This window comes from Symsagittifera roscoffensis, chromosome 3 (genome assembly GCF_963678635.1).
Source record: "Symsagittifera roscoffensis chromosome 3, txSymRosc1.1, whole genome shotgun sequence".
In the NCBI taxonomy this organism is placed as follows: Eukaryota; Metazoa; Xenacoelomorpha; order Acoela; family Convolutidae; genus Symsagittifera; species Symsagittifera roscoffensis.
The window spans coordinates 43,841,019-43,862,773 of record NC_087064.1 but is presented as its reverse complement, the minus strand read 5'-3'; the positions used below and the strand labels follow the sequence as shown (position 1 = coordinate 43,862,773).

Genomic DNA, 21,755 nt, shown 5'->3' with positions numbered 1-21,755 from the left:
GTTTTGTTAGACTTTTACCCCTAGTAAAATGGTCGTCGGCAAATGGTTGCTAATATCAGTTCAAGAGAAATTGCTTACAGCGAAATTTTGCATGAGACGCATGCCGAAGTTGCTCGATTTTCAGCAGAGTGTTGTTATGAATCTATATGTTAGCGGCCACTTGCTGAGATTACTGGAAAATGTTTTTCTGGACAATTTCTTCTCATTCAAAAAGTTGCTACTCGCAGAGAAGCACCTTTTTGAATGCAAAAATCGAAACGAGGAGTCAAAATTTTTCCATGCCGCGCAGCTTAAATCTTGACAAAAATCATTTGCGAGCGAAATTTCATTTTTGAAATAAGCGATATCAGACGTAGCTGCTTGCGTGCTGTTCTATTTTTCTGGCACAATTTTCTATCCTGAATTTATTCCCAACGACCATCTGACGCTTTACGCTACAATACAACGTGGCTCTCAATTTCCCCTGTGGCGGCACGGTAAGTTACTGTGCTAGTGCTCTTGTACCAACATGTAGTGTTAGCTTTGCTCTCCCCAATTCCACGATGGAATTTTCTATCGTGCTTAGTAAAATGGGAATTTGCGGAATAGTATATAACTGTTTCCTCTTTTTCCTGTTTGCAGCGTATGACACGTGTGCGTGCTGCAAAATATGGTTTCCTTGGTAACCACTATACTATACAGAATGCAGCACAGCCTACAAAATATAAGTAACTGTTTGTCTGATAGTAAAAGTGCAGCTATTCAAATCCCCTTCCCTCGGAAGACTTTGTTTCGAGTGGAATTGTGGTATGCTGTATGTGTGTGGTGTGTTATTGAGTAAGTTCGAAAGTGCAGCAGTTCTTTTCACTGTTTGCGTCATTAGAGGCTATTGCTTGTCTTCGAGGGAAGGAAGAGCTAGCAGGCAGAGATAAATAATAATCTTGAAAAGAAATCTCCACGTGTATTGGCTAGAGAACTCCTCAAAAAATAGGTTTGATTGTATTTTTAATAATGCAAGTAAGTAAAAACAGATAAACATTTTATTAGGTGGAGCTCTCGGTATGAGAAAACAAGCAGTTGCTATGAATCTATCTAATATTGAAAAGTATCACCATGATTTTGGGCGTTAAATCCGTTAAATTTCTTATTTTTGATTACTATTAGAAGCTTGTAAGTCAGAATCATCAAAATCTAACAACCGGGTTGACCAAAACTTCCACCAATGCAATTTTTACGAATGAAAATTTATTGTCTTACGATTCCAAAAACTTATATACGTACTGTAAAAATATAAAATCACTATAATAAACGTTTTCACATATGAAAATTGTGTGATTAGCTGTGTGAAAACCTGAAGCTTGGAAATGTTTTTAAGAGTCGATGAACATAATTGAGACTCTTATATAGGTCGTGATGTTTTTTTTGTTTTTTTTTCAGGGGAAGTTTTTAAATTTGTTCGGGCTCACATTTACGTTTTTCGCCGTTCGATTTTTGATTTTTTTAAAAAAATCAACTCGTGTCTTTTGTTAAAATAAAGAGAAACTCTACTATCGAACAAGGAAAGTTTTAAGGCCACGAAAAACGTGATCAATTTCTTATTTCATAAATGGATTTTAATTATCCGATTTCCCAGCGAAGAAATATTACCTATTGATCCAGTCTTTTCAAATTGGGTTAGTTTAATCTAGAAATGTCAATCACAAATTGCTCTAGAATTTGAAAGAGCTTCTAGGCCATCTATTTTTTTCTTTGAAAATCGAATATTGTTTAATTATAAAAAATCAAATCGAAAGTTGAAGTTTTTCAATAAAACCAAGTAGTTTTTTTGTTTACGTACGTTAATTGGCTCTTTTTCTTACTGTTTATTGGCTTTGATTAGTTTTTCCATTTAACGAATCATCCAACGTCTAATCAAAATCATATTCTGCAAGTCAAGATATCGCAAAATATTTGTTTATCTTAAGTTCTTAGTTAAAATGTGTTCAAGCTAAAATGCACCCATTTTCTCGTCCAAAAAGAAATTGCCGCGAAAAACAGCAAAACTACTTTTTTTGTTCCGAATTTTAAAGGAAGTGACAGAATATTCGTTCTCGGTGGTTTTTTTTCGACTTTTAAATTTCGAGTTTTCAAACAGCATTTTTGACGGGAACTTTTTCATGAAAAAGATTGATGCCCTGCAAAATTGTTGGTGAAATTTAACATGCAAACATTCAAATATTCAGCACATAAGCGCCAATTTAATCCTTACCAAATGATATGAGGCAGGTCTTAAGTTCCGACTTTTGAGGAAAACGACGTGAGTATTTGTGCGCGGGTTTTTTTTCTCCTGACCAATTTCAACTTTAAGAACCGATGAACGTAGTTTAAACTCTTACATAAGTCGTGATGATTCGTGAAAAAGTCCAACGTTTTTTTTCAGGCTCAAATTTACTTTTTTGCGGTTTGACTTTGACTTTTTTGATCCGGTGTTCTCAATTTGGGTAAAATTTATCGAAAAAGCATAAATTAGTTTTTCTAAGCAAGCTGTTTGAGCGATAAATTTTCAAAATAACTCAAGCTACTTTATAGCGTGGATCGACTTGCTAAAAAGTAGTTTTTACAAGCTAGCTTTAAGCGAAGCGAGTTTAAGTTTTTCGAGTTGTTTCATAGTGTGAATCGATTGGACGAAAATTATTGTATTTTATGCAAACTAATCAAGCGTTGACATTTTGAAAGTGTATCTCGGGAATTGATTTTTTTTAAAATGAAATTGAGAAATAAACAAAGTCATTCAATCAAAAAACAATTGTTTAAAAAGTTCGATTGAACAAGTTGACCAAACTTTTCAATTATATCGCGCGTTAGTTGTCCCTAATTGGCCAAAATGGTCACCTTTAAGCCCCAATAATTTTTCGAAAATTATTGTATTTTATGCAAATTAATCAAGCGTTGAAATTTTGAAAGTGTATCTCGGGAATTGATTTTTTTTTTAAATGAAATTGAGAAATAAACAAAGTCATTCAATCAAAAAACAATTGTTTAAAAAGTTCGATTGAACAAGTTGACCAAACTTTTCAATTATATCGCGCGTTAGTTGTCACTAATTGGCCAAAATGGTCACCTTTAAGCCCCAATAATTTTTCGAAAAATCACAGGTGAAATATCTTTTCAAATATAAGCTCAGGACAACAGTACCTTTCGAGCGATATAAAAAAATCCTGTCAAAATTGGCTAGTTAAAAAGTCGAAGTTTGTCTGAAAAAACCCACCCCGAGCAAAAATATTCCGTTACTTTTGTTACGAAAGTTGGAACAATAATTTTGCAAGTTTCAGACTAGAACATCAAAACTTGGTGAAAAAAGCTCCATCAAAAATGGCTAGTTTAAAAGTCGAAATTTGTCTGAAAAAACCCACCCCGAGCAAAAATATTCCGTTACTTTTGTTACGAAAGTTGGAACAATAATTTTGCAAGTTTCAGACTAGAACATCAAAACTTGGTGAAAAAAGCTCCATCAAAAATGGCTAGTTTAAAAGTCGAAATTTGTCTGAAAAGAGCACCCACCTTGATTATTCTAGAATCTTTGATTCAAAAATAACGCTAAAACCTCTATGAACGCAAGTCTTAAGCAGTTTTCATAGAGGACAGTGGTTAACAAAAGGCGCTAGGGACAGCGTTTAAACGAAAGCCATGAACGTCCAAAAAGCTTTTTGAAAACAAAGTCTCGGTTATTTTCAAATAAAGGTGTTAATAAGGATGTTTATTAAGGTTAATCAGGATAATAAATATGTTTATTAAGGTCAAGGTCAAGGTTTTAGACAAACTGTCTTAGAAGTTTTTAGCTTAGGGCAGCAGCGCAAGGCAAGATGGGGGCGGTGCAGTGCAGTGCAGGGCAAGATAAGGCAAGGAGAGACAACCGAAGCCTGGATAAGAATCTACTCATGATATTTGCTTGGGTCAAGACCAAATGTCTAGGCAAAATGTTTTAAAGATTCGAGCGCAGGGCAAAGCAGTGCACCGAAGGTAGGGCAGCGAAAAACCAAGGCAGGGAAAAACAACGAAGACAAGGCAGGTCAGGGCAGGGTAGAGAAGCGTAAGGATGATAAAGAAGGCCAGATCAGCGTAGGGCAAGGCAGGGCAGCGCGAAGCTATTGGAGGCAGAACATTACAAGGCACGACAGCGCAAACCAAGGCAGGGAACCGCAGATCAAATAGGTGCAGGCCAGCGCTGAGCACGGAGAGGCAGCGCAAGGCAAGTCTGAGCAGCGCAGGGAAAAAATAAAGCAAGGCATAAAATACTAGCAGTTTTTTTAAATCCGAAATTTAGTTTTCAAAACAAGGCTCAAGGCCAGATGTATGTTTTAAGAAATTTTACATTTTTCTTGAATTTTGAGGAACATTAGAACGATTACCTTTTTTTTTTCTTTGTACTCGTAGCTGCATGCTAATGGGGGTGTAGGTAGCGGCTGCAATTGCGGAAGCTCAAACCAAAGATAATTTTAATTATTTAGAGAAAAGTCCACAACTTTTTTGAGTCACAAATTTTTCCTAACCTGCTAGCGAAGATGCAGTTTTTGATTGCGATTCTAATGCCGAGGCTTAGCATTCCGGAAGCTCTCATTTATGAAAATATGGAGCATTTTACGAATATTTTAGAAACTCTAGACACTGCGAAATTCAAAAAAAATTAAAATTCAAACGCTAACGGGACTTTAGTGAACGGTAGCGATTCCAATTTTCAGAATCTCGTAGCTGAGGTGGTATGAACAATTTTACAAAGACCTAAAAATAGTTCAAAACTCAAAACAGCTCCAAGTTGAATGTTTTGTATCCGTATTGGCATGCTAACGGGGGCATAATTCAGGGTTGCTTATCTTATGTGAAAATATGGCCGTTCAGAAGCCCGTAGCTTACAAGAAATGGGCAGGTTCACTTGAATGCCCCTACTTGCATGCTAGTAGGTAAATTTTAAAAATTGAAATCCAAAAAAAAGTTTTTCAAAATCTTAATTGATGAACCCATTTTTGCATTCTAACAGGAGCGTAACTAAAGGTTGCAGCTCAAATATCAGAACACATCTTCCAGAAGCTCGTAGCTTAGAAGATACGGACAACTTAAAAAAATCTGAAAAATTTTAATTTAATTTTTTAATTCGTACTTGCTTGCTAACGGAGATGTTTTTTATGGTTGCAAATCTTCTGCAAACTTTCTCCAGAAGCTCGTAGGAGATGTGGAGGTTTTAACGAATCTTTCAAAATTGATACAAACTTAGAAACTTCTTCAAAATTAATTTAAAGTTCCAACTTTTGTACCCATTTTTGCTTGCTACTGGGGGTGTTGCTTTGGTTTGCGATTCGGATGCCTGAAATGGCCCTACCGAAACTCGTTTGTTTAGAAAGCCAAGTTGATGTAACAAATCTTGAATTCTTAATCCTTAAAAAATTAACAAACGTATACTGTTTGTCTTTTTTCTTAGTAAAGAGACCGAAGACCGAAGATACAAAGTTCTGCCTTGAGTAGTGGTCTATTTTAGCATGCAAATCTTCCATAACTAGGTGTTTGGCCATGGCCCCGTTTTCTTTCCTCTCCGAATTTTAGGATATTCAAACAACTTGAAACATTCCTTATTTTTCTTCAATAGTTTTTTTTAAAACAGTTTTTACTTATCTCGAATGAAAGTAAGCTATGTCAGCAGCCTGATCTACATCAAATTTTTGTTTTTTAAAAGTTTGCTTTGAAAGTTTTTTGACTTTTTTCAAATCGATTCAAGTTATAAAAATAATCTGAAACACTTCAAAGTTTTATTGCTCATAAGCTTGTTTTAAAATAATTAAATTCTTCCGAATATATTCAAGCTAATAATTTTGATGATCAGTTCCTTGCTCAAACATTTTTTGCGATCCACGCTCTGAAACAGTTGGAATACTTTTAAAATTCCATCGCTGAATCTCTTCCGTGAAAAAAGATGCACTTTTCGCGAATTCGTTCAAGCAGTTTGAACAGCTTGAAACGTTTCAAAGATTTTTGCTCATGCTCATTAGCTGTCTTCAGAATTTCCCGCTCCTAAAATTTCCCGTTGTCCCATTGTCTTTCCTCTCCGAGTCCAATTTCTAATTACTTCTAAGACTGAATGACTCACTATATTTTTGCGATTGGCCGGATAAATTTTTTTTTGTTACGGTTCGAAACAACTGAAGCTATTTCCAAGTGTTATCGCTCAATAAATCTTTTCATGGACCAGTTCTTGCTCTCAAAACAACTCTCAAATTGGTTTAAGAAATTATGGCTGAAATGTCTGTGCGAATGAAAAATAATTTGCGAATCGTTTCAAGATATTCAAACAAATTGAAATATTTCTAAATTTATTTCAATAGGTTGTTTTTACCTATACCGAATACATGTCAGCTATGACGACAACCTGATTTTCATTAAATAGTTGTTGTTCAAAAGGTTGCTTAAAAAGTTTTTTGACTTTTTTCAAATCGATTCAAGTTATAAAAATAATCTGAAACACTTCAAAGTTTTATTGCTCATAAGCTTGCTTTAAAATAATTAAATTCTTCCGAATATATTCAAGCTAATATTTTTGATGATCAGTTCCTTGCTCAAACATTTTTTGCGATCCACGCTCTGAAACAGTTGGAATACTTTTAAAATTCCATCGCTCAATCTCTTCCGTGAAAAAAGATGCACTTTTCGCGAATTCGTTCAAGCATTTTGAACAGCTTGAAACGTTTCAAAGATTTTTTGCTCATGCTCATTAGCTGTCTTCAGAATTTCCCGCTCCTAAACTTAAGCTAAAACTTCAAATAATTCAAATTTTCAAGTGCTTGAAGGGCTAGCTTTGAAAAACTTAGAAATTTTCCACCATTCGTCTGTTGTTTTAAAACTCTTATCGCATGCTGAGAAAAACTTATCAATGCGAAACTATTCAGGTAACAAAATATTTTCAAATACCTTTTTGTTCCGTTTCGTGCAATGAAATAATTTGAAAAATTTATAAATTTCATCTCTTCAATGGCTTGTGAAGGAATATTTTCCAAAAAAAACTATTTCTTTTCGAAAGACAACGCATCAATTTTGCTTAAGAAAACACTGCTTCACATACTTTGAAAGGCAGTCAGTATATTCAGGGCATTACCCTGATACGACCAGTCTTGTTTTTTTAGGGACAAGTGCCCTTTTTAAAAAGGATTTTTTCTAACTGTGACGGCTCGATCACTGTGCTTAAACGGGCCGCGCGGGATGGCTTTACCTTAATATTAATTTGGCTGTCTGATCAATCTGAACCGAATCGAATTAAACTGATTGTTTTATACTTTGATGCTAAAAAATGTAAAGACCTTTTTTTACGCGTGACCAATTAACTCGCCACAAAAAATTGTTCCATGTTGAACACATGAAGCTAATTGGTCACGTTGATTTCAGATACGATTCAATTTTTGTTCCAATTTTCGTGACGAAAGTACAGAAATATTTGTGCTCGGGGCGAGTTTTTTTCTTCAGACAAATTTCGACTTTTTAACTAGCCATTCTGACATAACTTTTTAAAATATCATTCAAAAGGTATTGTTGTCCTGAGATTAAATTTGTCAAGATATGTCACCTGTGGTCATTTTTCGTAAAATTATGGGGTTTAAAGATTGCCATTTTCGCCAATTTGGGACAATTAACGCTCGATATATTTAGAGCTATTAACGCGTAAGCGGAGTTTTAATCCGTCTTAAAAATTGTACCAAATTGGTTGGAGGAAGCTTATTTGCCATAATTAATTTGTTACAAGGAGCGAAATCTATCATTTTGTTTTTTATATGGCGTTAGGGTGGATAATTTTCACGAAAAATCTCAAATTTTGAGAAAAAAACAATGCACTTTATTTCATTACATTTAACTTTTTTATGTTATTACTGCTCCATAAACCTTAAAAGGTAATCGGAATAATTGAGACTTCGCCCTGATACGAGCAGTCTTGTTGTTCCGACTTTCGATACGAAGGTAACGGAATCTTTGTGCTCGGGGTGGGTTTTTTTTCTGCAGAAAAAATTCGACTTTTTAACTAGCCATTTTTGACGGAATTTTTTAAAACTCATTCGAAAGCTATTGTTGTCCTGAGCTTAAATTTGAAAAGATATTTCACCTGTGACCTTTTTTCGTAAAGTTATGGGGGTTTAAAGATTGCCATTTTGGCCAATTTGGAACAATTAACGCGCGACTTGTTTTGCGCTATTAACGCGTAAGCGGAGATTTAATCCGCCTTAGAAATCGGTTCCAAATTGGTTCAAGAAAGCTTATATGCCATAATTGATATAATAATAGGAGCGAAATCTATCTTTTTGTAATTTATATGGCGTGTGGGGTGATGATTTTCATAAAAAAATTTCAAATTTTGAAAAAAAAAATTCATTATTTTTAATTATTTTTAATTTTTTTTGTGTTATTACTGCTCATGAAACCTCAAAAGGTAGTCGGAACATTCAGGGCTTCGCCCTGATACGAGCAGTCTTTTTACACTTAAAGTTTGATAATATGACTTAAAACTTCATAGTTTGTCAATATTTCATAAATCCAAAACTGTTCGAGAAGTTGAAGGGCCGTCGGAACATTCAGGGCTTTGCCCTGATACGAGCATTCTTGCGTTTTTTAAATGCAGGCGGGATTTTAGCTCTATAGACTCTAAGAACGATTAAACTTGTTTTTTAAACATGCACCTCAACATCAAAAATGACAGTAGTTAGTAATTTTTTTCTCAGTTGAAGAGATTAAATTATTTGAAACATTAACAAGACTGCTCGTATCAGGGCGAAGCCCTGAATGTGCCGACTGCCTTTTAACATTTTATGGAGCAGTAATAACATAATAAAGCTAAATGTAATTAAATAAAATGCAATTTTTTCTTAAATTAGAAATTTTTTATGAAAATCATCCCCCCACACGCCATTTAAAGTACAAAAAGATAAATTTAGCTCCTTGTAACAAATCAATTAAGGCAAATGAGCTTCTTTCAACCAATTTGGAACAATTTTAAGACGGATTAACTCTCCGCTTACGCGTTAATAGCGCGAAATATATCTTTAAACCCCCATAACTTTACGAAAAATGATCACAGGTGAAATATCTTTTCAAATTTGAGCTCAGGACAACAATACCTTTTCAATGATATAAAAATTCCGTCAAAAAGGGCTAGTTAAAAAGTCGAAATTTGTCTGAAAAAAAACCCACCCCGAGCACAAATATTCCGTTACTTTCGTACCAGAAGTCGGAACAAAAACTTGCGAGGATGGAATTTACGGCTCAAGTGACACGAAAATGAGTTCATTCCATATAAGATGTACCAATGTTCCCAAACTTTCTTACTCCATTTATTTTGTAAGTTTATCGGAAAAGACAGTTCGCCATTTTTTCCCATACTTGGCCCGGAAAATTAGACTAGGTATGAGGAATCAAACGAGACTTATAAACTCTATCATATCAGAAATCTGCTCATAAATTTATTTTAGCTCGATCATTAAATTGTTTGGGAATTTCCAAAAAAAATTAGAGAAATCAAGCCAAATGTCAAAATACAAAATAAAATTATAAATCAATGAACGAATTGGCAACAAACGAGATGTTTAATAAATTTAATAATGATGTTTAATAATTGCTCGAGATGTTTAATAACTGCTCTGCTTATTATATTTTATTAATATTGACATTTTTAAAATCAAAATCTTTTCGAAGTAGAGCATTGACTCTTTATTGAAAATTTCTAAATAAAAAGGTCATTTGGCCAGTCAAGGTTGCTTGGTTTATAAATTGCCACTGGTCCCCACGCTGCGGTTAACTGTTTGTGCTCTTAATTACTTAAGTCTGTTTGTGCACTTGCATAATGGGACGTGTAACGCCGCATTTTTTCCTTTTTTTATTTGAATCGAAGTTGTTTTAAAAATTTAAAGTGGATTCGTGTTAAATGGAATGAAATGGTGAAAACCTATTTCATAATTGACCCCGACTTAATTTTGCAACCATATTATCCTAGTTTGAAAAACAAATATAACTAATACAATCACTAAATCATCAGTTTTTGAATATCATTTAGCTCCATTTCCTTATCAGAGCTATTTGAAGGCTTAAAATGAGAGAGGCAAAATGAGCAAATATCTTCAGCCAACGTAAAGCATATAGAACAGATCAGAACAACCGTGTTATGCTTTTGTTAGCTGTGTGAAAGTGAACAACTAAGATACGCGTATGAAAATGAAGGCACACAAAGCTTTAATGTTCCACCAAAATTGTTGCTTTTGCCTTATATGCTCAAATTGCAAGTGGAATGAAGAAAGAAAAGATACAGCACATAAATGTTAGCGTTGATATTTTCTGCCAAAATGTGAGCGGCGTATTTTATCTGCCAATACTTTACTTCATGGATTATACTATCATGGTTGAATTGCATATTGGAGCGTAACATAAAATGCGCACTGTGTTTGTTGCCTTAGCTAGCTTTTCTGACGCCAAGCTCTAGAGATTACATGTTATATTCTCTCATTTCTGTAAGCTAGCTAGCTAGCTTGTGTTTAATATATAGTATAAGGACACAAGAACTGCGCAAAGTAAATCACATGCAAGAAAACGCGCGTTTCTCATTCGTTGAAATTGCGTGCCGAATAAGGATTAATTTGTTAACAAAAGAGAAGCATTTTGTTTCGTTTCAACAACAAATCAGCTATAGTCGTACACCATTGAAAATAGTTCCATCAACTTTTTGAAAATTTCGCCATCTTTTGGCCCAGCTGAAAAATTGCATATCCAGTCGAGTCGAGAAATACAGTTTCACACGGTTGGTATTTAAAAACTGAAGACACAATTATTTTTTGAATAAGTTTTGGATGACATCATCACTACTTATAGGGCTGCCCAAGGCCAACAAAAGTCTGTAACACAACACCATACAATTAGAAGAATGTCTCAAACATTCAAGAAATAATTGAATGAGTTCTGAACTTCGACGGTCGGATGTTTGAAAGAAAAAACCGGAGATCATGAATTGCCCGCCTGTCTCGACAAGATTGAAACGGATCAATTACTCCTGAAAACCATTTGAATATGACAAGTATATTTTAGCCTAGCTTACTAGGGGGTCGGTTTATCGGAATAAACATCGTTTGATTGGGTCTTGACCTCGAAAGTTGCTTGATCTTCAAACGCCAACGTTCATCTATCGTGATTTTTCTGGGCGTATTTTGCACTCATGTCTCGTTTCACTTCAAAGCCATTGGAATCCCCTGAAGTAAAGCCGTTATAGTTTCCATCTGAAACAGTAGCAGCGGCTTTTTTGGACAGTTCTCCACCATCAATTGTGACTTTTGTGGGCTTGGGCAGTCCTTTGTCTTTTTGTTGACTCTGCTACCTTTTACTACATATGCTTCATAAATTTCGAGCTCACATTGAATAAAAAACTTGTTATCAACAATTTTTTTTTGTCCTAATGCACAAATGACCAATGTTTCTTTCGCAAAAGCAGTAGTTTGCATTGTTAATTTTTGCATACTTGAATATATTTTTTGTTGATTCATTTTAAAGAAGTTGAGATCACGTTTGAAATGGCTGGCTTAAATTATATGAAATTTGACACGGATTTTTTACCTGATTTTGCGTGGCAATAATAGCACGAATCCAAAATGTCTTTCAGCATAATGCTGGTCGGATGAATAACTCGCATTTCCCGATGATATCGCTTCTAAGTAGTTAAAAGATTTTAAGCAAGGTAAGTCATCCATGATTTGAATTTAAGTCCCGATAGTATATATCGATAATTTTAAATGGCACCGAAACTAATTTGAGAAAGTTATTCAAAAAAATCATTTTTTGCGTCTTTTCCGATTTTCGAAGGAATATTTATGCCTGAAGTGGTTTTTGTTTCGACTTCCAAAAAAGCCGGAACAAAACTTGCTCGGGTGGTTTTTTTATTCAGACCAATTTTACAAAACTCTCGCCCCGCCGGAGATTGATCGCTTGATCTGGATGGGCCTAGGCGGTGTGCAGACCAATATAGTAACCTCTCGCGAGTCTGTCTAAACTAAATTAAAAGGCAATCGGAACATTCAGGGCTTTGACCTGCTTCGAACATTCTTGTTATTTTTATTCAGTCAATTTTCAACTTCCTAACTAAGCACTTTTTACGGAATTTCTTAAAGGCATTTGAAAGATATTGTTGTCCGGCGCTCAAATTCAGATATACAAATGGATTTCTTAAAAAGTACCAAAGAGTCGGCAGGTGGTCGAATCCCTGAGAAGGGGAGGGCGTCCGCATCCCGCCCCACCTAAATGGTAATATATATATATATATATATATATATATATATGGATTTGAGGCCAGCACATTAGTCCTTTTGAAATAAAAAGAGACGCCAAACACACCCTTTGTATCTTTGCATATAGGGATGAAATGAACGAGACTTCTGTATCGATCGGGGCACAGCCCTGAATATTGCGGCTGCCATTTAATGGGTTTGGGATAATTTGGTAAATTAAATATTAGCAAAACTATGAACTTTAGGCTGATCATATCAAAAATTAAGTGTTGCAATTTGAGTCGTGTATGGAGTTAATAAATTAATTAGCTGCCTCAATTCAGTTTGGAATGATTTCCTTGTGCAGAATAAAAAAAAAAGTAGTTTACTATAGTGGCAGGTTTCTATAGTGGTGTGCACACTCGTCTGACCACATTCAGATCAAGAGACCGATCTCACGAAGGACCAGAGTTTTGTAAAAGTGGTCTGAATAAAAAAGCCACCCTGAGCATATATTTTGCTCATTTTATTCGAAATTCGGAATAAAAAACGAACCTGAAAAAAATTTTCCTTTAAAACAATACGAGACGCTTAATACACTCTTTGTATTTTAGATAGCGTGTGGATAATAAAGGAAGAAAGAAATGAAAAAAATTTGTTTCGATTATTTCGTCAATTATTCAGAGCAAAAAACTTTTTAATTGGCCTAAAAGTCCAGTCGGAAAAGTGCAGTAGTTTTTTCAACTTTCTTGTTTTTTATGCCACTGTGTCATAAATTGTCAGCCATTTTAAGTTTTAGAAAATTGATCATCTTCATGTACAAAGGTATCATATTTTTGTTTAGTATTAAGGGGATAAGTGGGCGGATAGTAAAAATAACGCCCATTGAGGCTCAGAATTGTTTTTTAATGAAACTTCACAAGAGCGCCTGCTATAATAAAAACATATATACATAAAGATTTTGGTTGACTGATTTGCTGCGGTTGCTAACAAGCAAACGCTTTTTTATAGTGCAAGTTAACATTTTCCGTCCTGAGTCACCCTTTTTGTTTTCATTTTTCGAGTTGTTTTGGTATACCTTATGCAGCTCGAATTCCTTTTAGCGAGTAATTTGGTAGCATCTGTTCAATCCGCTTTATTGAAACGCAATAATTCCTGCCTCTTTTTTACTATGAAAGGATGTGTTTTTTTATGAAAGGATGGGTGAAATATATTTAAAAAGATATTTCACCTGTGATTTTTTGTAAAGTTGTTTTGTAAGATTGCCAATTTGGGATGATAAACGCGCGATAATTTTAAGATCTTGTTGTTCCGACTTTTGAAAAAGTGTTGAATATTTATGCTTGGTGTTTTTTATTCTTTCAATTTTCGACTTCTCAATTAGTCATTTTTGACAAAATTTGTTCATACCATCTAAAAGATATAGTTTTTCTGAGCTCAAATTCAAAACGATTTTTTACTTGCGATTGTTTTTTGCAAAGTTATGGGAGTTTGAAAGATGCTAGTTTGGTCAATTTCGATTAATTAACGCGCGAAGTATTGCGTTATTATAACACGCAAAGTGGCTGATTGGTGGGTTCCAAATTGAATTGAGGCAAGTTCGCATTATTTTGTGACAAGACGCTTAATTTACCCCTTCGTAGCTTATGTTAGCGTGTGGGGGATCAATTGAAGAAAAAAAAAGAAAACAAAAAATGTTTTTTTTTCTCGAATATGTCAATATTTCAACCAGATAAGTTTTGAACCTTTAAGTGCAGTCGGAAGATTCAGTCTTCGCCCTGATATATGAGCAGTTTCGTTAACTATTTACTCCCCTATGGTACAGTGTAGGGATTTGTCTCCCCTATAAAAATTCTTTTGGCAAATTTGAATGCCAAATGGATAGAAAGTCCATATTATGCTTATTTTGATTGTCTTTTTTTAGAATAATATTTTATCGCATTCGTATTGGTTGGCTGTACCTGAGAAATTTTCAGGCAAATCTTGTAACGAGTTGCGCCTTCCTATTGCAATAGGTGAGGAAACATTCGTAACATTCAGTGCTTCGACCTGAAACAAGCAGTCTTGTTGTTCGGACTTTCGATACGAAAGTAACGGAATATTTGTGCTCGGGGTGGGTTTTTTTTTCTTCAGACAAATTTCAACTTTTTAACTAGCCATTTTTGACGGAATATTTTCATATCATTCAAAAGGTATTGTTGTCCTAAGCTTAAATTTGAAAAAATATTACACATGTGATCGTTTTTTGTAAAGTTATGGGGGTTTAAAGATTGCCATTTTGGCAATTTTGTACAATTAACGGGCGATATATTTCGCGCTATTAATGCGTAAGCGGAGATTTAATCCGTCTTAGAAATTGTTCCAAATTGGTTGAAAGAATCTTATTTGCCATAATTGATTTGTTACAAGGAGCGAAATCTATCTTTTTGTCTTTTATATGGCGTGTGGGGTGATAATTTTCATAAAAAATTTCAAATTTTAGAAATTTTTTTTTTTCATTTTATTTTATTTGATCTAATTTTTTTAAATGTTATTACTGCTCCATAAACCTTAAAAGGGGGTCAGAACACTCAGGGCTTCGCCCTGATACGAGCAGTCTTGTTTGGTTTTACGTTTGATAGTTTTTGTTTTCGGTTTGTGTAGCAGTGTGTTTCTTTTCTAGGTAAATTTAGGCCAACTAGGATTTTTTCCACTGCAGATTTAGTATCATTTGATTATTTAATCGACAGTAACGTTATTTTAAAATGTTAATGAACGGAATGTTTTTGTTCCGACCATTTGAAAAAATGTTTTTGTTCGAACCAAAATCAGGTATCACAAATAATCATCGGAATGGGTCGATTGATATGTCATATTAAAGCGCTTTCAGTCGTGATTTGAACGACATTAAAAAATTTTAAAACAAATTTCTCAGTCACGAAGAAGTTTTTTTTTTATTTTTGGTCTAATTTCAAACTAATCAGATGAGCTTAATAGGCTTGCAAAAGCTTTTTGACGCTTAGTTTAAGCCGTGAAAACTTACTTTTGCTCAAGTAATGTTTATGGAGTTTTTTAGCGCTAATTTTGGAATCAAAAACTTCAAAACTCAAAAACTCTGCAAAAAAACTTTTTTAACAATTTTTTTTTTCGTTTTTCTGGTCATTTTCCTACACAAACTGTTTTCCAAACGGCCTACTTTACTATGAATATTGAATATGTCTGATTTCTAATTTTTCGTTCAGATAATTTTTATCGCACCACGCAGAAAAGAACGACACTAATTTGAAAAAACTTTGTGTTTTATAGGACTATTGTTGCAACGTTTTCTGCTACTTGGACTGTAACCGGCTATCCTTGCTTAACTTATTTTGGCCATTTTTTGCAGTAAAAATGTAATAGTTCGGCAGCCTGGTGTTTTTCCAATCCACTCCAAATTCAATTAGTTCATTTCAAATTAGATTCCGCCTGCGGAGTAAAAATAATAATTAATCCAGTAAAACCTGTTGTGCGAGTTTTCTTTAAAAAAGCATAAAAATTTTTAAGTTTAGTCATCAAAAGTCTGGTCTCATTTATTAAATTAATTGAGTTTTCCTGCTCGATTTATTTGGATGGCTTAATGAATCATAGAATTTTCTGCAGATTTTTTCATTGCAGTCCAAATTACGATCGGAGAGGCTTCAATAGCAATTATTATTTGAAAATTTCCGTCGTTTTGTAGTTCTTGACTTTGAATCGAAGAAACGACTAAAATGAGGTCAAAATTCATCCTTGCGTTCGGCGATCGGAACCAAAATTTTGGATTGCTGTGTCAACATGCTTTAGTGAGAACTAATCGAATTCATTCAATTTTTCGCATGAGATTGATATCAGTTATTCTGGCCAGAGTATTTTGTGCCTGTGTTTCTCTTGCTGTCTTTTTGTGGATACTTCTGTAAATTCAATAGAAATCGAGAAAACGTAAACGGTGCTATTTTATCATAATTAATAGGCTAGAGGTGTTTCATCTGTTTTTGATTTTTTGTAAAACGTTTGTGGAAATTTCCAATTGCTCCAAATAGGGCTAGGCTAATTAATATGCACTAAAATTTTCTGTTGTGTCCAATATTTAAGCAATATTTTAATCGCATTCCAATTTGTGACAAAACAATCTTAAATTGAACTCGATTTCTTGTTGAAAGAAAACACCTTAATCATTTAGAGCGTGTGGGTGGAAGTTTTTTTACAGAAACATTTTTGAATTTTATAGCAATTTTTTTTCCAAAAAAAAACGAACCAGTTTTGATCAACTTACAAGGCAAGCAAAATTTTCTCGGGCTCGGCATGCTTAAATTTTTCTCTGTTGAGTTTTGCAAAATTTAGCACAATCTCGGAGGACTAGTGTATTCTATTTCATACTGTAAGTTGAGTTTGATTTTCCATTTATCCAACTTTCAAAGAAGTGACGAAATCATTGTGCTCGGGTGGTTTTTTTGCCTGACCAATTTCAACTTTTTAACTAGCCATTTTGATAAGGTTTTTTAAAAACTATTTGAAAAGTAACAAGACTGCTGATATCAGGGCGAAGCTCTGAATGTTCCGACTGCCTTTTAAGGTTTTTGGAGCAGAAATAAATTAAAAAAATTAATTGAAATAAAATAAAATTAAATTTTTTTTTTGAAATTTTTAATGAAAATCATCCCCCCACACGCCATATAAAGTATAAAAGGATAGATTTCGTTCCTTGAAACAAACCAATTATGGCAAATAAGCTTCTTTCAACCAATTTGGAACGATTTCTACGACGAATTAAATCTCCGCTTACGCGTTTATAGCTCGAATTATATCGCGCGTTAATTGTCCCAAATTGGTCAAAATGGCTACCTTTAAACCCTCATAACTTTACAAAAACAGATCACAGGTGTAATATTTTTTCAAATTTAAGCTTAGGACAACAATACCTTATGAATGATATTTAAAAAAATTCCGTCAAAAATGGCTAGTTAAAAAGTCGAAATTTGTCTGAAGGAAAAAAAACCCACCCCGAGCACAAATATTCCGTTACTTTCGTATCGAAAGCCGGAACAAAAAGATTTTGCGGAATCATTTTTGGTAAGATTATGGTGGTTCGAAAATTGCTATTTGTCCGAATTGGGATAAGTAACGTGCGTTTATTTCGCGCTAGTGCTAATTTAAATTACCTAGACAAAACGAACAGAAACGAAAACTTTAAGCCGTTTCTTCAAGTTGGGTTAAGATTAGACACAAAATGAAACAAAAAACAAAAGTTAGCTAGATTTTACCAGAATTTTTATGTTGCAGTTGTTTTTCGAAATTCGGAACTAAAATGTTACAGCAGGAGTAACGCTAAATTTACCCAGTTAGTTGATTAAAAGTTATCTCAAAAGGAGTTTCTTATATAGTCCAACAATTTTCTAGAAGTGTAAAAATTCTAAAAATGTTTAGGTTATTATAGTTTTGCGTGACAGCAAAAAATGTCATTTTTACTAAATAAAATTCAAAAACTTTGCTTAAAAACCAATTGTGAACGTTTTGCGCAAATTTTTGGAGGTTTCACTGATCTAGTTCTTGTTTAGTTGATTGGTTATTTAAAAGGCGCCCCTTTGTGTAACTTATTTATCAATTAACTTGGTAGTTTTAACGTAATTCTTGATTAACTTATAAAAGTTTCGAGGCAATTATTTGGTTCCGGTTTTCGCGAAATAAATTGCATCATATTATAAATGATCAAAACCTCAGCAACCTTTGTCTCATTTTCTTTTTCGTCAAATCTTGACCCATTTTGCGAAAAACGCATTTGAATTTTTTTTCGTGTTGTCCGGTTAATTCAAATAAGCGCTGTATTAAGCCGTAATTGGCTAATTAAATCATTACAAATTGCACTGGGTAAAGCCATTTGTTCTCAATATTGCCTTAGCAGACTCAAAATATACCAATTTGAACTTTACATAGCGTTGGTGTGGGAAATAAAATGAAGAACCGAAAGAAAAAACTTCGACTTTAAATGCAGTCGAGGAGCATTCAGGGTTTCGCTTTGATATGAGCAGTCTTGTTTTTTTTTTCTGAGCTTAATTCTAATTCATTTGCAAAAGTGAAGGCAAATAACGCTCTCTATTTAAGAAAACGAAATGATGCGAAAAAACCTGAATGGGCTTTGCTTTTCAAAACTGGAATTTATTACACTTAATTACACTTGCGAAGCTAGTGTATTAGGATGAACCGTCTTTTTTTGCAACCTAAGTTGCAAATATTGGTGCGGCAATTTTATGGTGCGGCAGCCCAAAAATGGTGGGGTACCTTAAAGCTTTTTGATAGCATGTAATTTGGCATTCGAATCGTAATAAATCAACACAGTTGATGAATTTTCAATTCATCAATTGAACCGAAAAACGCTATTGGTTTCAAACAACATCACAATTATGAAAACTCGATTTCAGAATTTTTTTATTCAATATGTCTCGAAGTTTTTTGAAATTCATAATTTATACATAATGTGGCTTTATGCTTTGCAATTTGTTACATGCAAAGTTAGTGTGGATGCCTTCAGTTTGTTATATTCCAAATTATTAATTGCAAAGTTGAGTCTATTTGTATTTGTTGCTGAATCGCATTCACAACAAAATTTGTTAGCATATGTAGCTGCTTAATTCGTGACTTGTGTTTGTCGGTTGTTAAGCTTTAGGGGATAGTGCGTGAGTCTCAAAATCTCTTGATTGCAGTAGGTCGCAGATTCGAATCCTACACGTAGCCAAGTTTTTTGCTAATTCGAGGCTTATTTCTACTTTTTCTTATTTAACTTTATAGAGCTGCTTTTTGGTCGTGTTCTCACAAGTGTTTGCGAAGCGGAGCTTTGCCTCTGTGTGAATATATATCCCAGCGGAATAATTTTTTCTTTTCATCCAGTCTTCTTAAATTGGATCTTTTTTAGCGAAAAAGTATCAACATAAAAGATTCCCGAAGTTCAAAGCTATAACATGATGTTTTTCGCCCTCAAGTTTCGAATGTTGAAAAAAAACATTACTCAAAAACATAGTCATAAGTTTTTCGACACTTCCAATTGTCTGTGGTATGTTTTTTTTTAAGCCGCGATCGGGGAATGGCTATAAATGTTTGTGACATTTTACTATATTACTAGATATGTGTTAAATCGCTGTGAATCTGGCTAGGGTAGGAAATTAAATAGGATGATTTTTCTAACGCTCCAAGTTGTTTCGTTCGATTAAATTGTAGGAAACTGACGTATTATTTGTGCTGTGTTCTTAACCTTCAAAATGATAACAAAAAATAAATTCAGACAAGTGTAAAAGCAGTCGGAACACTCCGGGCTTTGCAGTCTTTTATTTATCATAATTGAAAGACAAATACTTAGAAAAGTAGAAAATGTTGTTTTTTTGTGAACTCTTCAATAATTTGAACGTTTTATATGTAGTTGTTTCTGTAGTCTGAATAATTTAAACAAAACTTTAAAAGTAGTTGTTTCTGTAGTCTGAAGTACCAAAATAAATGGTTTCATCAATAATTTCCACGTATTGTAGCTGTATTCGTTCAAAAATGATGATGTTTTTACAACTGGGTTCAAATTATTCGTCGTCACTACAAAATTTATTATCTGGCATCTAAAAGAAGAAAAAAGAACTATTTTTGTTTAGCTTTAAAACGTGCTTATTTTCTATATTTATTCATTGGTGATCCGTGAACAAAAAAGTCAGCACGTGATTATTTATAAAATTGTGCCTTACAAACCTTTTTTAGAATGTTGTTCATTTTTGATCATTTGTAGAACTAGTAATCTTAAGTCAGAAAATGGAAGCGCCTTTTTACTCCAACGCGTGGCCAAGTTTGTTGCGTTGATTGTTGTTCTCTAACCGTACTTCAATGGTTGCAGAGACCAAACAACTTAACAGTTGCTCGCTTAGAGCGATTTCTAACATGATTCGCAACGATCAAAACTTACGTTTGACTTTATGGACTTTTGTTCATTTCGCTGCTTGCTTGATGATTTAACGTGTGACTTTTCGAGACTAGCTAAACAAATGGTTAATTTGATTTCGTTTTCAGATACGCCAATGATCACTGTACCTGAAATCATGCAATCTAACTAACTGAAATGAAGGAAACTGATATTTTGGGGGAGGGGTCGAATGAACCAAATCAACCAGGTTCGGATGAAAATTCCATGTCTTTGGCCGAATTTCCGGGTGATATAACTCCATCCATGCTGGAGTCTCCAAACTTAGATGATTTCTTGCAGGAGTCGCCCAAAACCACGGATAACCAAAACACTTCAATAGACCATTCTAAAAGTTCTGATGTCATAGATCTGAACTCTACGCGGTCGCCATTAGATGAGAATGAAACATCGGCCAATAATGACGTTGATAGCTCCGATAAAGTAACAAAAAGTAAACCAGATGAAAGTAACGATGATGCAGTCCCTACTGAAACCAACGAAGAGGAAGAGGATGATTTTGACATCATGAAAGAGTTAGACAGCAGTGAGAGTGAGAGAAGAGGGGGCAAGCCGAAGGACATAGCCTGTTGGCAGTGTCATCAGGAGCTGGTGGACTTCAGCTGCAGTTTGTGTCCTAGGGGCTTCCACTTGGTCTGCATGGAAAGCGGGACTGCAGGAGGGGGACCTGACTGGATCTGTCCCATTTGTGAGGTCAGTAACAAAACACAAATAAAATGAGTCGCATGTTTAAACATAGCTCCCCTAAAACCAATTGATCAAATAAAAACAGTAATTTAGCCGTTATCAGAACTGGATTTTAGAACTCACTCATTAAAATATATATTGTGCTTATTGTTGAAGAATATTATTGGCAATCATAAAACGGCTTGTTTTTTTCGAATATAGTCTTGAACTTTTTGGAACATTATTTTTTGTCACCAGTTTGAGGAGAAGGGGCTATTATCGAAACGAGGTAAATCACGTTTTTTTTTTAATCGAAAAGCGCCAATTATTATCAAAAAAATCTAACTGAAAAAATTTATAGTACATTCTTACTCAAAAAACGTACATCAAGAAAATGGCGTTTCCAATTTCCTTCAGCAACAAATGGTTTTTAATTTTTTAAAAACCTTTGTTTACGGGTACTAGTTTAGAATTATGATTCCATTATATACCTCTTTTCCAGTTTTCCACACATTCCAACCCTAGCATGTTTTGGTGATTTGACTTTTGCTTTCTTATTTTAGATATAAGCAAGTTACAAGCTACAATTAAAAAAACAAAAACCTGCAAATGGTTCAAAAAACCCGAAAAAAAAGTACTTCAGAAATGGAGTTCACTTCGCGGATGTCCTACTGGCTTAAAAGATCCAATATTGATCCAGATTTTTCAGCTCGACATTATCAAAATTTTGTCAATCATACGAATAAATTCGTCCAATCGTATATATATCAGGCACCAGCTATGATTGTAAAAACTAAAGCACTCTTGGTAAATATACACATTAAAGACTCTTTTTAGAAGATTTCATTTTATTTGAAGTCCTGTTTTATTTGTTTGTTAACGAAAAGTTCTTTAAGTTGTTCTCGCTCAAATGTGTTTTT

At 34.1% G+C, this 21,755-nt stretch overlaps 2 protein-coding genes across 3 annotated transcripts in view; both read left to right on the top strand.

The window, feature by feature from the left end:
• LOC134842554 (choline transporter-like protein 2) overlaps positions 1-21,755 on the top strand; it is a 546,776-nt gene that overhangs the window by 83,098 nt on the left and 441,923 nt on the right. The window lies entirely within an intron of this gene.
• Positions 355-21,755, top strand: part of LOC134841089 (MYND-type zinc finger-containing chromatin reader ZMYND8-like) — a 73,042-nt gene continuing 51,641 nt past the window's right edge. The window contains exons 1-2 of one of the 2 annotated variants that reach the window (XM_063856869.1): positions 355-476; positions 20,259-20,862. In XM_063856869.1, the coding sequence (XP_063712939.1) occupies positions 20,308-20,862 (555 nt within the window). In that variant the 5' untranslated portion in view covers positions 355-476; positions 20,259-20,307. Of the gene's footprint in view, positions 477-10,548; positions 10,772-20,258; positions 20,863-21,755 lie in introns of those variants that run through there. The other variant, XM_063856868.1, reaches the window with a different exon arrangement.